Source organism: Oncorhynchus tshawytscha, linkage group LG29, assembly GCF_018296145.1.
Source record: "Oncorhynchus tshawytscha isolate Ot180627B linkage group LG29, Otsh_v2.0, whole genome shotgun sequence".
NCBI classification, from domain to species: domain Eukaryota; kingdom Metazoa; phylum Chordata; class Actinopteri; order Salmoniformes; family Salmonidae; genus Oncorhynchus; species Oncorhynchus tshawytscha.
The window spans coordinates 25,522,041-25,535,951 of NC_056457.1; the positions used below are offsets into that span (position 1 = coordinate 25,522,041).

General features: G+C 47.7%; 1 protein-coding gene across 12 annotated transcripts in view; it reads left to right on the plus strand.

The window, feature by feature from the left end:
* tnikb (TRAF2 and NCK interacting kinase b) overlaps positions 1 to 13,911 on the plus strand; it is a 96,652-nt gene that overhangs the window by 64,795 nt on the left and 17,946 nt on the right. For 7 of the 12 annotated variants that reach the window (XM_042308563.1, XM_042308560.1, XM_042308569.1 and 4 more), the window contains 10 exons: positions 925 to 1,089; positions 1,423 to 1,665; positions 1,872 to 1,981; positions 2,067 to 2,170; positions 4,942 to 5,024; positions 5,191 to 5,214; positions 5,850 to 6,025; positions 6,111 to 6,213; positions 6,592 to 6,732; positions 12,609 to 12,720. In XM_042308563.1, coding sequence (XP_042164497.1) covers positions 925 to 1,089; positions 1,423 to 1,665; positions 1,872 to 1,981; positions 2,067 to 2,170; positions 4,942 to 5,024; positions 5,191 to 5,214; positions 5,850 to 6,025; positions 6,111 to 6,213; positions 6,592 to 6,732; positions 12,609 to 12,720 — 1,261 coding nt within the window. The remainder of the gene's footprint in view (positions 1 to 924; positions 1,090 to 1,422; positions 1,666 to 1,871; positions 1,982 to 2,066; positions 2,171 to 4,941; positions 5,025 to 5,190; positions 5,215 to 5,849; positions 6,026 to 6,110; positions 6,214 to 6,591; positions 6,733 to 12,608; positions 12,721 to 13,911) is intronic. The other 5 variants (XM_042308562.1, XM_042308570.1, XM_042308571.1 and 2 more) reach the window with 3 other exon arrangements.

Below are 13,911 nucleotides of genomic sequence, written 5' to 3' on the forward strand. Positions count from 1 at the left end.
TTTAACCCTTGGCTGGTGTGTCTGTGGAGCTCTCTTTCTCTCTCCCATCCCTCCTTTCTTCTGAACGGGACTCTCCTTTCCTTGTTAACAATTTTCTCTTCCCTTACACCAGGGGACGGACTCCTGAAAGAACCCTTGCTGGAATGTTCTATGTTCTAGAGTAGTTGCTAGAGAGTTCTAGAATGGTGGCTGGGTGTTTCTAGAATGGTGGCTGGATGGTTCTAGAATGGTGGCTGGATGGTTCTAGAATGGTGGCTGGATGGTTCTAGAATGGTGGCTGGATAGTTCTAGAATGGTGGCTGGATAGTTCTAGAATGGTGGCTGGATGGTTCTAGAATGGTGGCTGGATGGTTCTAGAATGGTGGCTGGATGGTTCTATGTTACTGGTGTTTTTTTAGAATGGTGGCTGGATAGTTCTAGAATTTTGGCTGGAAAGTTTGAGAACAGCTTTCTTTTCTCTCTACATTCTAGATGGTGCCTTGCGTTTTTTAGAATGGTTATACATCTCTCTCTTCCTCTAGAAGTCAGACTCTGTCAGTCAATCTGTTTTAGTCTGCTTTATACATAGGCTCCATGTTCTTAGGGACACACTTCAGCTCCTGATTTAGCCTATATCCAAGCCACACACACATATCCTGCTTGCCCCACAGTGGTTGGTCACTGTGAGCTGATGTAGGCCAGCCACAGCTATATCTGTCTAAACCCACATGGGTGTATCTGCTTCCCTCTGGACACCCCCCACACACACACACGCGCAAAAAAAGGCACACTGTAGCCAGGTCTGTCTCTGTGGTCTCTGCTGAACATGGCTTCTCCTCCATGGTAATAAGGGAAACTGGCGGTTTGACACACGTCACACATACATGCATTGATAATCTGTCACTGACTGCCAGTATAAATGAGTGTGCTGTGTCTGTGTGTCAGGTGGAGGAGCGTTCCAAGCTGAACAGACAGAGTTCTCCAGGTCTGCATCATAAAGTGTCCAACCGTATTTCCGACCCATCCCTGCCTCCCCGATCCGAGTCCTTCAGCAGCGGGGGCATTCAGCAGGCCCGAACACCACCCATGCACCGCTCTACAGAACCACAGGTGAGAGAGACTGGAAAAGTGGAACGTTTACCCTTTTTGATGTTTGTTTTTCCACTCTGAGTAACTCTCCCTTCCACCCTCCTCCCCTTCCTGTTCCCCCCCACCTTCCATTCCTCCTTTCCTTTCCTCACTTTCCTCTCTTTCACCTCTACACCTGCTCCTCTACCTGCCTGGTCCTGATGTAAACCTCATCCTCTGGTCCTGATCTGATCTGGTCCTGATGTAAACCTCATCCTCTGGTCCTGATCTGATCTGGTCTTGATGTAAACCTCATCCTCTGGTCCTGATCTGATCTGGTCCTGATCTGGCCCTGATCTGTTCTGGTATTGTCAGATGGCCCACCTGGTACAGGTGAAGTCCCATGGTCTGTCTGGGTCCCAGTCTCTCCATGACCCTGCAGGTGTCACAGGCTTGTCGCCCTCCCCGTCCCCCTCCCCGGCCGCCCCCATGCCCCGCCAGAACTCTGACCCCACCTCAGACACCCCTTCTCCTATTCCTCTCCCCCGCCTCGCTCCCCCACTCGACAAACTGGACCGCAACTCCTGGCTACGAACGGACCTAGACCTACCTCCGAAGGTCTGCATGACAATGTTTGTGTTTCTGTCTGGAATGCAATGTGTCTGAAATTTTGGTGCCCTTTTCGATTCTTAATCTCAAATCTCTACGTACATATTTTGGCAAATTTAGTTTGAGATTAAGAATACAGTATATGATCCCACATTTACATCTGTTCTAACAGGTTTTTAATGTGTGTGTGTGTGTGTGTGTGTGTGTGTGTGTAGGTGCCCCAGAGGACCACGTCTATCTCTCCAGCCCTGGTCAGGAAGCACTCTCCTGGGAGTGGACCTGGGGGCCTTGCTCCTAGAGCTGGATCACACCTGATACGGGCCAGGTACACACACACACACACACACACACACACTCCAGACCTCCATTGTGAATCAGGCACTTGATGTTGTTTGTGTGTGTCGCCAAAGTAACCCAGACCTGCGGAGGACTGATGTCTCCATGGAAACACCCCTGAAGAGGACAAGCAGCAGCAGCTCATCCAACTCCTCCCAGGGTGGAAGCAACGAGAGAGGTACACATACCACCACACGAAGGGGGTTTCTCAAAATGCATACCATGCTTCTACACCTGCATTGCTTGCTGTTTGGGGTTTTAGGCTGGGTTTCTGTACAGCACTTTGAGATATCAGCTGATGTATGAAGGGCTTTATAAATACATTTGATTTGATTTGATACCACCGTGCTCTACACGCTCCGAGTGCATTTTCCAAGGACGTTCCCCTGAGTACCGAGTGCATTCTCCAAGGACGTTCCTCTGAGTACCGAGTGCATTCTCCAAGGACGTTCCCCTGAGTACCGAGTGCATTCTCCAAGGACGTTCCCCTGAGTACTCTGGAGAACGCATTAAACATTCCATTTGAGAAGCACTCACACTCCCCCTACTGTATTACCTCACGCTGCACCTCCCCCCTACTGTATTACCTCACGCTGCACCTCCCCCTACTGTATTACCTCACGCTGCACCTCCCCTACTGTATTACCTCACTGCACCTCCCCTACTGTATTACCTCACGCTGCACCTCCCCTACTGTATTACCTCACGCTGCACCTCCCCTACTGTATTACCTCACGCTGCACCTCCCCCTACTGTATTACCTCACGCTGCACCTCCCCTACTGTATTACCTCACACTGCACCTCCCCTACTGTATTACCTCACGCTGCACCTCCCCTACTGTATTACCTCACGCTGCACCTCCCCTACTGTATTACCTCACGCTGCTCCTCCCCTACTGTATTACCTCACGTTGCACCTCCCCTACTGTATTACCTCACGCTGCACCTCCCCTACTGTATTACCTCACGCTGCTCCTCCCCTACTGTATTACCTCACACTGCTCCTCCCCTACTGTATTACCTCACGCTGCTCCTCCCCTACTGTATTACCTCACTGCACCTCCCCTACTGTATTACCTCACGCTGCACCTCCCCTACTGTATTACCTCACGCTGCACCTCCCCTACTGTATTACCTCACGTTGCACCTCCCCTACTGTATTACCTCACGCTGCACCTCCCCTACTGTATTACCTCACACTGCACCTCCCCTACTGTATTACCTCACGCTGCACCTCCCCTACTGTATTACCTCACGCTGCACCTCCCCTACTGTATTACCTCACGCTGCTCCTCCCCTACTGTATTACCTCACGCTGCACCTCCCCTACTGTATTACCTCACGCTGCACCTCCCCTACTGTATTACCTCACGCTGCACCTCCCCTACTGTATTACCTCACACTGCTCCTCCCCTACTGTATTACCTCACGTTGCACCCCCTCTACTGTATTACCTCACTGCACCTCCCCTACTGTATTACCTCACGCTGCTCCTCCCCTACTGTATTACCTCACGTTGCACCCCCTCTACTGTATTACCTCACTGCACCTCCCCTACTGTATTACCTCACGCTGCTCCTCCCCTACTGTATTACCTCACGTTGCACCCCCTCTACTGTATTACCTCACTGCTCCTCCCCTACTGTATTACCTCACGTTGCACCCCCTCTACTGTATTACCTCACTGCACCTCCCCTACTGTATTACCTCACTGCTCCTCCCCTACTGTATTACCTCACGTTGCACCCCCTCTACTGTATTACCTCACTGCACCTCCCCTACTGTATTACCTCACTGCACCTCCCCTACTGTATTACCTCACGTTGCACCCCCTCTACTGTATTACCTCACTGCACCTCCCCTACTGTATTACCTCACTGCACCTCCCCTACTGTATTACCTCACGTTGCACCCCTCTACTGTATTACCTCACTGCACCTCCCCTACTGTATTACCTCACTGCACCTCCCCTACTGTATTACCTCACTGCACCTCCCCTACTGTATTACCTCACTGCACCTCCCCTACTGTATTACCTCACTGCACCTCCCCTACTGTATTACCTCACTGCACCTCCCCTACTGTATTACCTCACTGCACCTCCCCCTACTGTATTACCTCACTGCACCTCCCCATTCACTGAACCTTCTTCCAGCCAGGACAATGACAATAGAGACGAAACAATAAATACACAAAGAAAACATTGTACTTCAGAACTATCAGCTATATGTGAATTGTAAAAATGTAGCAAACCAGATAGTTTAACAAGAAAAAATGACCGAAAACGAATGGGAAGATGTCAATTATTCATGGATGGGTAGCTAGTTAGCTAACAATTCTTCATGGCTATCTGGCTAGCTAACAATAGTAGCTAGCCATTCAGCCGTATTGACTTACTATAGGTTTGCGATTTACACACTCTACAGTGGGTATTGTAGGCAGGTAAACATGCCAAAATGAACACAGGATGTATTTATTAAGATAAAATATTGTAGTCATGCAACATATGAGATGTCAATAGGCAACATTTCATTCCGAAGTCTGAGGGGATTTTCTCTCGCTTCAGGTCAAATAATGGCTGCCATTTATTTCAAGAAATGTTGCTTCGTTTTTTTTACGTGGTTGTGTCATATTCCTGTGTATACTTTCCATTGAAGCTTGCATCGATGTATGCTTAAAAATATGTACAAACGGAGTACACATTCGAAGTGCCCTACATGGTTCTGTTTCCCATACTTTGATTTGGACTCATACTCCAACCCTCCTGTTCTTGTGTGCTCGGAGCACGGTAGTATGCATTTTGAGAAACCCACAGATTCCCATGTGTGCTACTATAAAGGTTTCAGCTTTTAAGACTATACAGACAGATATGTGATTAGTTGACCATTTACTGAGCAGTGATGTGATTGGTTGACTATTTACTGAGCAGTGATGTGATTGGTTGACAGGGGCGGAGGGGTCTATGGCGCCGCCCCAGGAGACCAAAGAAGAGAACAGAGATGTGACACTGACACGACCTAGCAGGCCCGCAGTGAGTGTACACACACACACACACACAGAGAGAAACACACAACTCATTTTCTTCTCTGAACACATCAATCCATGACTTCTCTTTCATCTTCTCTTTTTCCCTCCCACATTCCTGTTTTATTCTCTACCTGCTCTTTCTTCTCTGCGTTTCTCTCCATCCTGTTTAGAGCTATAAGAGAGCTGTAGATGAGGTTAGTGGCATTTCTCCTCACCCTTTCTCCATATCTCTCTCAATCATTCACTGCCTAGCTCTTTCACTCATTCACCCATCCGGGTATTAACTCACTTGTTCACACTCACTCACCCTCCCACACTCACCCTCCCACTCTCTCCCTCCCACTCTCAATCTCTCTGATGAGTACAAAAGGTTTGTCTCTCCCTGCAATAGTGATAGTTTCACCTCTCTCCCTCTCTCTCTTATTGACCCTCTTTTTCTCCACTTCTCTGGATCATCCAGGAGGAGTTGGTAAGATACCTATTGACCTCCACGTACACACTCATGTACACACAGTCCCCTATTTTCACGTGCACGCCCCTTTCTCCTTTAGCTCACCTGTCCTGCTCTACCTGTGCCGTTTGAAAGAGGCAGACCTGACCTCTAACCCCTGACCTCTAACCCCTCTATTAGTGACCTTTCCTGACCTTTCCTGACTGAAGCCTCATTGTTCCTCACTCACGCTCTGGGGAATTAGTTAACGGCTGAAACATGTATGTGTAAAATATTGTGCCAATAAAATATTGCCCATGAATCAATGCAACTGTTACCGCATCCACCACGTGAGTACTGACCTTTTTATAATACCCTCTCCTGACCTCTGACCTCCAGGACCTGACGGCTCTGGCCAAGGAGCTGAGGGAGCTGCGCCAGGGGGAGGAACCTAACCGCCCGCCCGTCAAGGTGACGGACTACTCCTCGTCCAGTGATGAGTCACAGAGCGACGAGGAGGGAGGGGGAAGAAGTAACGACGGCTCTGTGTCTGTCAGCGACATCCCACGCATCATGTGAGTGTGTGTTAGAAAGTGTGTGTATTACAAAGTGAGTGTGTGTCAGCATTTTAGCTATATATTTTAAACTTGTGTGTGTCAGGCCGGCTGCAGGGCAGAGTGGAGGTGAGTCGTACGGTGTGATGGGAGGACATGATGATTCCCACGGCAACAGTTCCCAAGACAGCTCCCTGATGATGAGAGAGGTCAGTCACCTTCAATCCCTGACCCCAGAGCTCCACACTGCCCGCTTTATACACAACTCAACACCCAGCATCCAGGCATGCACTCAGCTCGTGGGTGTGCTGTGTGTGCGTGTTCGTCTCTGCATTGTCACCAGTTGTTACTCTGCTTCTTCACTCCTCTGGGTTCACCCACTTTCCATATCAGGGGCAGAATGTACCCCTTAACCACAGATCCAGATGAACCCCCTAAACCTAACCTTAACCATTAGATTCCAACCTTACCTCAACCTCAAATCTAGAATCCGCTTACCCTTCCCAAATCCTACCCATCACAAGGAAATATATTAATCTGACCTTAGATCAGTGCCTAGAGTGCCCCTCACTCTCTCTCTGTTCCAGACCTATGGGGACAGGAGGCGGAGCTCCGCTCTCGCTGACAGCAACGGTTTCTTCAGCAACGCCAATCTGCCCGATCTGGTGCAGCAAAGCCCTTCCCCCCTGGTCTCCCCTGGCAATGGCTCTGGGCGCAGCCACTCCGAAGTAGGTTCACTAGACCCCTACACCCCAACTGCTTGCGACCTTGCACCCTACACCCTTACATGCTAGTCATCTATACACAACCCCCCTACATGCTAGTCATCTACACACAACCCCCTTACCTGCTAGTCATCTACACACAACCCCCTTACCTGCTTGTCATCTACACACAACCCCCTTACATGCTAGTCATCTACACACAACCCCCTACATGCTAGTCATCTACACACAACCCCCTACATGCTAGTCATCTACACACACCCCCCCCCTACCCATCTACAACCCCCTACATGCTAGTCATCTACACACAACCCCTACATGCTAGTCATCTACACACAACCCCCTACATGCTAGTCATCTAACCCCACATGCTAGTCATCTACACCCCCTACATGCTAGTCATCTACACACAACCCCCTACATGCTAGTCATCTACACACAACCCCCTACATGCTAGTCATCTAGTCATCTACACACAACCCCCTACATGCTAGTCATCTACACACAACCCCCTACATGCTAGTCATCTACACACAACCCCCTACATGCTAGTCATCTACACACAACCCCCTACATGCTAGTCATCTACACACAACCCCCTACATGCTAGTCATCTACACACAACCCCCTACATGCTAGTCATCTACACACAACCCCTACATGCTAGTCATCTACACACAACCCCCTACATGCTAGTCATCTACACACAACCCCCTACATGCTAGTCATCTACACACAACCCCCTACATGCTAGTCATCTACACACAACCCCCTACATAGTCATCTACACACAACCCCTACATGCTAGTCATCTACACACAACCCCCTACATGCTAGTCATCTACACACAACCCCCTACATGCTGTCATCTACACACAACCCCCTACATGCTAGTCATCTACACACAACCCCCTACATGCTAGTCATCTACACACAACCCCCTACATGCTAGTCATCTACACACAACCCCCTACATGCTAGTCATCTACACACAACCCCCTACATGCTAGTCATCTACACACACATGCTAGTCATCCCCCTACATGCTAGTCATCTACACACAACCCCCTACATGCTAGTCATCTACACACAACCCCCTACATGCTAGTCATCTACACACAACCCCCTACATGCTAGTCATCTACACACAACCCCCTACATGCTAGTCATCTACACACAACCCCCTACATGCTAGTCATCTACACACAACCCCTACATGCTAGTCATCTACACACAACCCCCCTACATGCTAGTCATCTAAACACAACCCCACTGCACACAGAACCCGTTGCCTCTGTTCCCTTGTGTTCTCTCTGCGTCCTAAAACTGAAGAAGAAGAAACACTCACCCTCCCCTCTAGTTTGACTTGGAAAACCTAGTCTGTTTGGCTCCTGAGACTAAACCCACCCTAATCCATATCCATTTCTCCCATCCATTCTCTTCCTTTGCTGCTGATGGTCACATGCTCTCCTCTCTCTCCTGCATGTTGTGTGCGCATGGCAAACCAAGTCTAATGTTGCTCAACACACTTTCCACTCTGGCAACCCATTAGAGCAGTGATCACCAACCTTTTCTGAGTCAAGATTAGTGCAATGGCGGTCATGACATTTTGTCAGCCGGTGATTGTCAAGCAAATAACTGCCGGTCCCACTAGTTGACCGTTAATTAACATAAACATGTTTAGCATCTACTGGCTTCCACGAATAACTTTTGAGAAAAAAAGTTTGTAAATCATTTTAGTATTGTCACTATCACAATACACCATCACAATATTTCCATTATTTATTTTAGGCAGGTCTAAAGAAACATTATATGAAGAAAATGTAGTCTATTTCAGAAAAATAGCACACTCTGAGTCGTCCTTATGTTAGGCCCTGGTCTGGCTATGCCAGTTATTTATACAACTTTAGTTGTGATATGCAAATGTTGGGCTATATGTTTTTTAATACATTCTAAGGCTGCATGATGCGACTCTAATGATGATTTGAAAAAAGTTACATGAAAGGCATGAGCTCTGCTTTGTTTTTGGTGCAGGCTGCACACACTTCATCAGTCTCTCATTCACAATTTGAGAAGCACTTGATAATAACTTGAATTTCCCAGTAATGAGCCCGTAATGCTCCCTATAAAAATCCATGCCTTTAGCGGCCAGTGGCCATTGTGCCCTTGGGCTGAAAATAATAATACAAATTATCTTCTCCCGGCTGCGTGCTCCGTAGCACCTTTCACTCACATGGCTCTCTCAGATATATCTTTTTTTTTTTTACCCCTTTTTCTCCCCAATTTCGTGGTATCCAATTGTTGTAGTAGCTACTATCTTGTCTCATCGCTACAACTCCCGTACGGGCTCGGGAGAGACTAAGGTTGAAAGTCATGCGTCCTCCGATACACAACCCAACCTAGCCGCACTGCTTCTTAACACAGCGCGCATCCAACCCGGAAGCCAGCCGCACCAATGTGCCGGAGGAAACACCGTGCACCTGGCAACCTTGGTTAGCGCGCACTGCGTCTCTGAGTCTCTGATGGCACAGCTGGCGCTGCAGTACAGCGCCCTTAACCACTGCGCCACCCGGGAGGCCATAGATATCTCAATTCAGTTTAGCCAAGGCCCGTCATGTAATCGGGCCTTCTCCCAGGCTACAAGTGAAGACAGACACGTCGGGGAAACAAGTGCGTATGTCCTTATCGATTTCCAAGGCGCTCATTGAAGATGTTGGAAGAACTGTCCACATTTACTTTTCGTCACCCAACAAGGTGAGTAGGCCTAACGAACAGCAAAAGCACTAGTCTATGTCAATCTACTATTGACTACTACTATCCCACATAGTACAAAAGTTTACCTGTTCTATTGGTCAACTTGTCCTTCTGTGCGAGAGAAAAATATTCCAAGCATAGTCTGGGACAGTTGTGGGATGCGAAAGATCCCAAATTAATACAACCACTAGAATCTAAAAAACGTTTAATAGCAATGAGGCTGATGCAACAGATCAGAACGTATTTTCTATTTCTTTACATTCTAAGTACAGCAATGTGCACACGGTAGAAGGCTAGATGCGCAAAGGTTCCAAAATGCAATCACTTAGCGGGAAAACACCATTCTCAAAAGTGATCGCAAATGTGATTATGCATGTAATGCTTTATTATAAAGGTGCATTTTTTCCCCCTAACTTCCGCGATGCATACAAGGCCCTCCCTCGCCCTCCCTTTGGCAAATTCAACCACGACTCCATCTTGCTCCTACCGTCTTATAGGCAGAAACTCAAACAGGATATACCCGTGACTAGGATCATTCAACGTCGGTCTGAGAGAGCCTCAGAGAATAACATCGATCTATACGCTGACTCGGTGAGTGAGTTTATAAGGAAGTGCATTGGAGATGTACCCACTGTGACTATTAACCTACCCTAACCAGAAACTGTGGATGGATACAAAACTGAAAGCGCGATCCACCAAATTTAACCATGGAAAGATGACTGGGAATATGGCCGAATATAAACACTGTAGTTATTCCCTCCGCAAGGCAATCAAATAAGCGAAATGTTGGTATAGGGACAAAGTACAGTCCCAATTCAACTGCTCAGACACAAGACCTATGTGGCAGGGTCTACAGGAAATCAGACTACAAAAAGAAAACCAGCCACGTCACGGACACCGACGTCTCGCTTCTAGACAAACTAAACACCTTCTTTGCCCGCTTTGAGGATAATACAACGCCACCATCGCGGCCCACTAACAAGAACTGTGCCTCCCCCTCTCCTTCTCCATGGCTAATGTGAGTAAGACATTTAAACGTGTTAACTCTCGCAAAGCTGCTGTGCTGGCCCAGACGCAATCCCTAGCCGCGCCCTCAGAGCATGTGCAGACCAGCTGGCTGGTGTGTTTACGGACATATTCAATCCCTCCCCATCCCAGTCTGATGTCCCCACATGCTTCAAGACGGCCACCATTGTTCCTGTACCCAAGAAGGCAAAGATAACTGAACTAAATGACTATCGTAGCACTCACTTCTGTCACCACGAAGTGCTTTGAGAGACTAGTCAAGGATGATATCGCCTCCACCTTACCGGCCACCCTAGACCCACTTCAGTTTGCATACCGCCTCAACAATCGCCATCACACTGCACACTGCCCTATCCCATCTGGACAAGAGGAATACCTATGTAAGAATGCTGTTCATTGACTACAGCTCAGCATTCAACACCATAGTACCCTCCAAGCTCATTATTAAGCTGGAGGCCCTGGGTCTCAACCTCATCCTGTGCAATTGGGTCCTGGACTTTCTGATGGGCCTCCCCCATGTGGTGAAGGTAGGAAACAACATCTCCACTAAAAGTGACCATCAACACTTGGGCCCCACAAGGGTGCGTGCTCAGCTCCCTCCTGTACTCCCTGTTGACCCATGACTGCGTGGCCACGCACACCTCCAACTCAATCATCAAGTTTGCATATGACACAACAGTAGTGGGCTTGATTTCCAACAATGACGAGACAGCCTCTAGGGAGGAGGTGAGGCCACTCGGAGTGTGGTGTCAGGAAAACAACCTCACTCAACATCAACAAAACCAAGGAGATGATCGTGGACTTCAGGAAACAGCTGAGGGAGCACCCCCTATCCACATCGAAGGGACAGCAGTGGAGAAGGTGCAAAGTTTTAAGTTCCTCGGCGTACACATCACAGACAAACTGAAATGGTCCACCCACACAGACAGTGTGGTGAAGAAGAAGCAACAGCGCCTCTTCAACCTCAGGAGGCTGAAGAAATTTGGCTTGTCACCTAAAACCCTGACAAACTTTTACAGATGCACAATCGAGAGCATCCTGTCAGTCTGTATCACCGCCTGGTATGGCAACTGCACCGCACTGAACCACAAGGCTCTCCAGAGGGTGGTGCGGTCTGCACAACGCATCACCGGGGGCAAACTACCTGCCTTCCAAGACACCTACACCACCCGATGTCACAGGAAGGCCAAAATGATCATCAAGGACAACAACCACCCGAGTCACTGCCTGTTCACCCCACTACCGTCCAGAAGGCGAGGTCAGTACAGGTGCATCAAAGCTGGGACAGAGAGACTGAAAAACATCTTCTATCTCAAGGCCATCAGACTGCTTAACAGCAATCATTAACTCCGAGAGGCTACTGCCTTAATAGAGATTCAAATCACTGGCCACTTTAATAAATGGATCACTCGTCACTTTAAACAATGCCACTTTAATAATGTTAACATATCTTACATTACTCATCTCACATGTATATACGGTACCTTATACCGTCTATGGCACCTTGCCTATGCCGCTCAGTCATCGCTCATCCATATGTGTTTTTGTACATATTCTTATTCCATCCCTTTAGATGTGTGTATAAGGTAGTTGTTGGGAATTGTTAGATATTACTGCACTGTCGGGAACTAGAAGCACAAGAATCCGCTACACTCGCATTAACATCTGTTAACCATGTGTATGTGACCATTAACATCTGCTAACCATGTGTATGTGACCATTAACATCTGCTAACCATGTGTATGTGTCCATAAAATTTTATTTGATACAAAGGTTAAATGAATCAAGTGCACCTACTGAATCAAGTGCACCTACCGCCAACAGCGCAATACGGATTTTAAAAAATGAGTGCAAGCCTTTATCGTTGGCTTTTCCACAGAAATGTTTGGTGATCGACTAGGAATGCTATGAAGATACCAATCAACTGGTTGGTGACCACTGTGTTAGATTATGCTGAAAACCCTCCCACCTGGCTACCTGTTACCTCAAAGGACAGAAATTGGGGCCTGTAGTTTTTCCTGGTCAGATCACGTGGTCTGGGATACCTCTGAGACCTGATGCTCTGAGGCACTGATCCCAACCCTCTCTCTGATTGGCAGTACGGCATGGGCAGTGGCTCCAAGTCCTCCTCCTTCACGCCATTCGTTGATCCACGAGTCTACGGAACCTCCCCCACTGAGGATGATGATGATGATGAAAACTCTGCGTCCGGTGAGTCTGTTATCTTTACATTCTAGTCATTTAGCAGACGCTCTTATCCAGAGTGACTTACAGCTAGTTAGTTCCTTCATCCTAAAGCTAGAATCCTTGCTTGTTACATCCATATTTTTTAAAAACTTATAAATGAATGATACAATATAGATTCTTGAAGAATATAACTTATAAATGCCTCATGAGCTTAGTTCAACTGTCGTACCTCATCAGAACCCAAAATATACAGTGCATTCGTAAAGTATTCAGACCCCTTCACTTTTCCACATTTTATTATGTTACAGCCTTATTCTAAAATGGATTCAATTGTTTTTTCCCTCATCAATCTACACACAATACCCCATAAAGACCAAACAAAAACTGTTTTTTAGAAATGTTCGCATTTATTACAAATTTATTAAAACTAAAAAACTATCACATTTACATAAGTATTCAGACCCTTTATTGAGTACTTTTTTGAAACACCTTTGGCAGCGATTACAGCCTCAAGTCTTCTTGGGTATGATGCTACAAGCTTGGCACACCTGTATTTGGGGAGTTTCTCCCATTCTTATCTGCAGATCCTCTCAAGCTCTGTCAGGTTGGATGGGGAGCGACGCAGACAGCTATTTTCAGGTCTCTCCAGAGATGTTCGATAGAGTTCAGGTCCGGGCTCTGGCCACTCCTGCAATGTCAATGTCTTGGTTGTGTGCTTAGGGTTGTTGTGCAGTTGGAAGGTGAACCTTCTCCCCAGATTGAGGTCCTGAGCACTCTGCAGCAGGTTTTCATCAAGAAACTCTGTACTTTGCTCCGTTCATCTTTCCCTCGATCCTGACTAGTCTCAAAGTCCCTGCCACTGAAAAACATCCCCACAGCATGATGCTGCCACCACCATGCTTCACCGTAAAGATGGTGCCAGGTTTCCTCCAGACGTGATGCTTGGCATTCAGGCCAAAGAGTTCAATCTTGCTTTCATCAGACCAGAGAATCTGGTTTCTAATGGTCTGAGAGTTTTTAGGTGCCTTTAGTCAAACTCCAAGTGGGCTGTCATGTGCCTTTTACTGAGGAGTGGCTTCCGGCTGGCCACTCTACCAGCTGCAGGGATGGTTGTCCTTCTGGAAGGTTCTCTCATCTCCACAGAGGACCTCTGGAACTCTGTCAGAGTGACCATCGGGTTCTTTTTTCACCTCCCCGACCAAGGCCCTTCTCCCC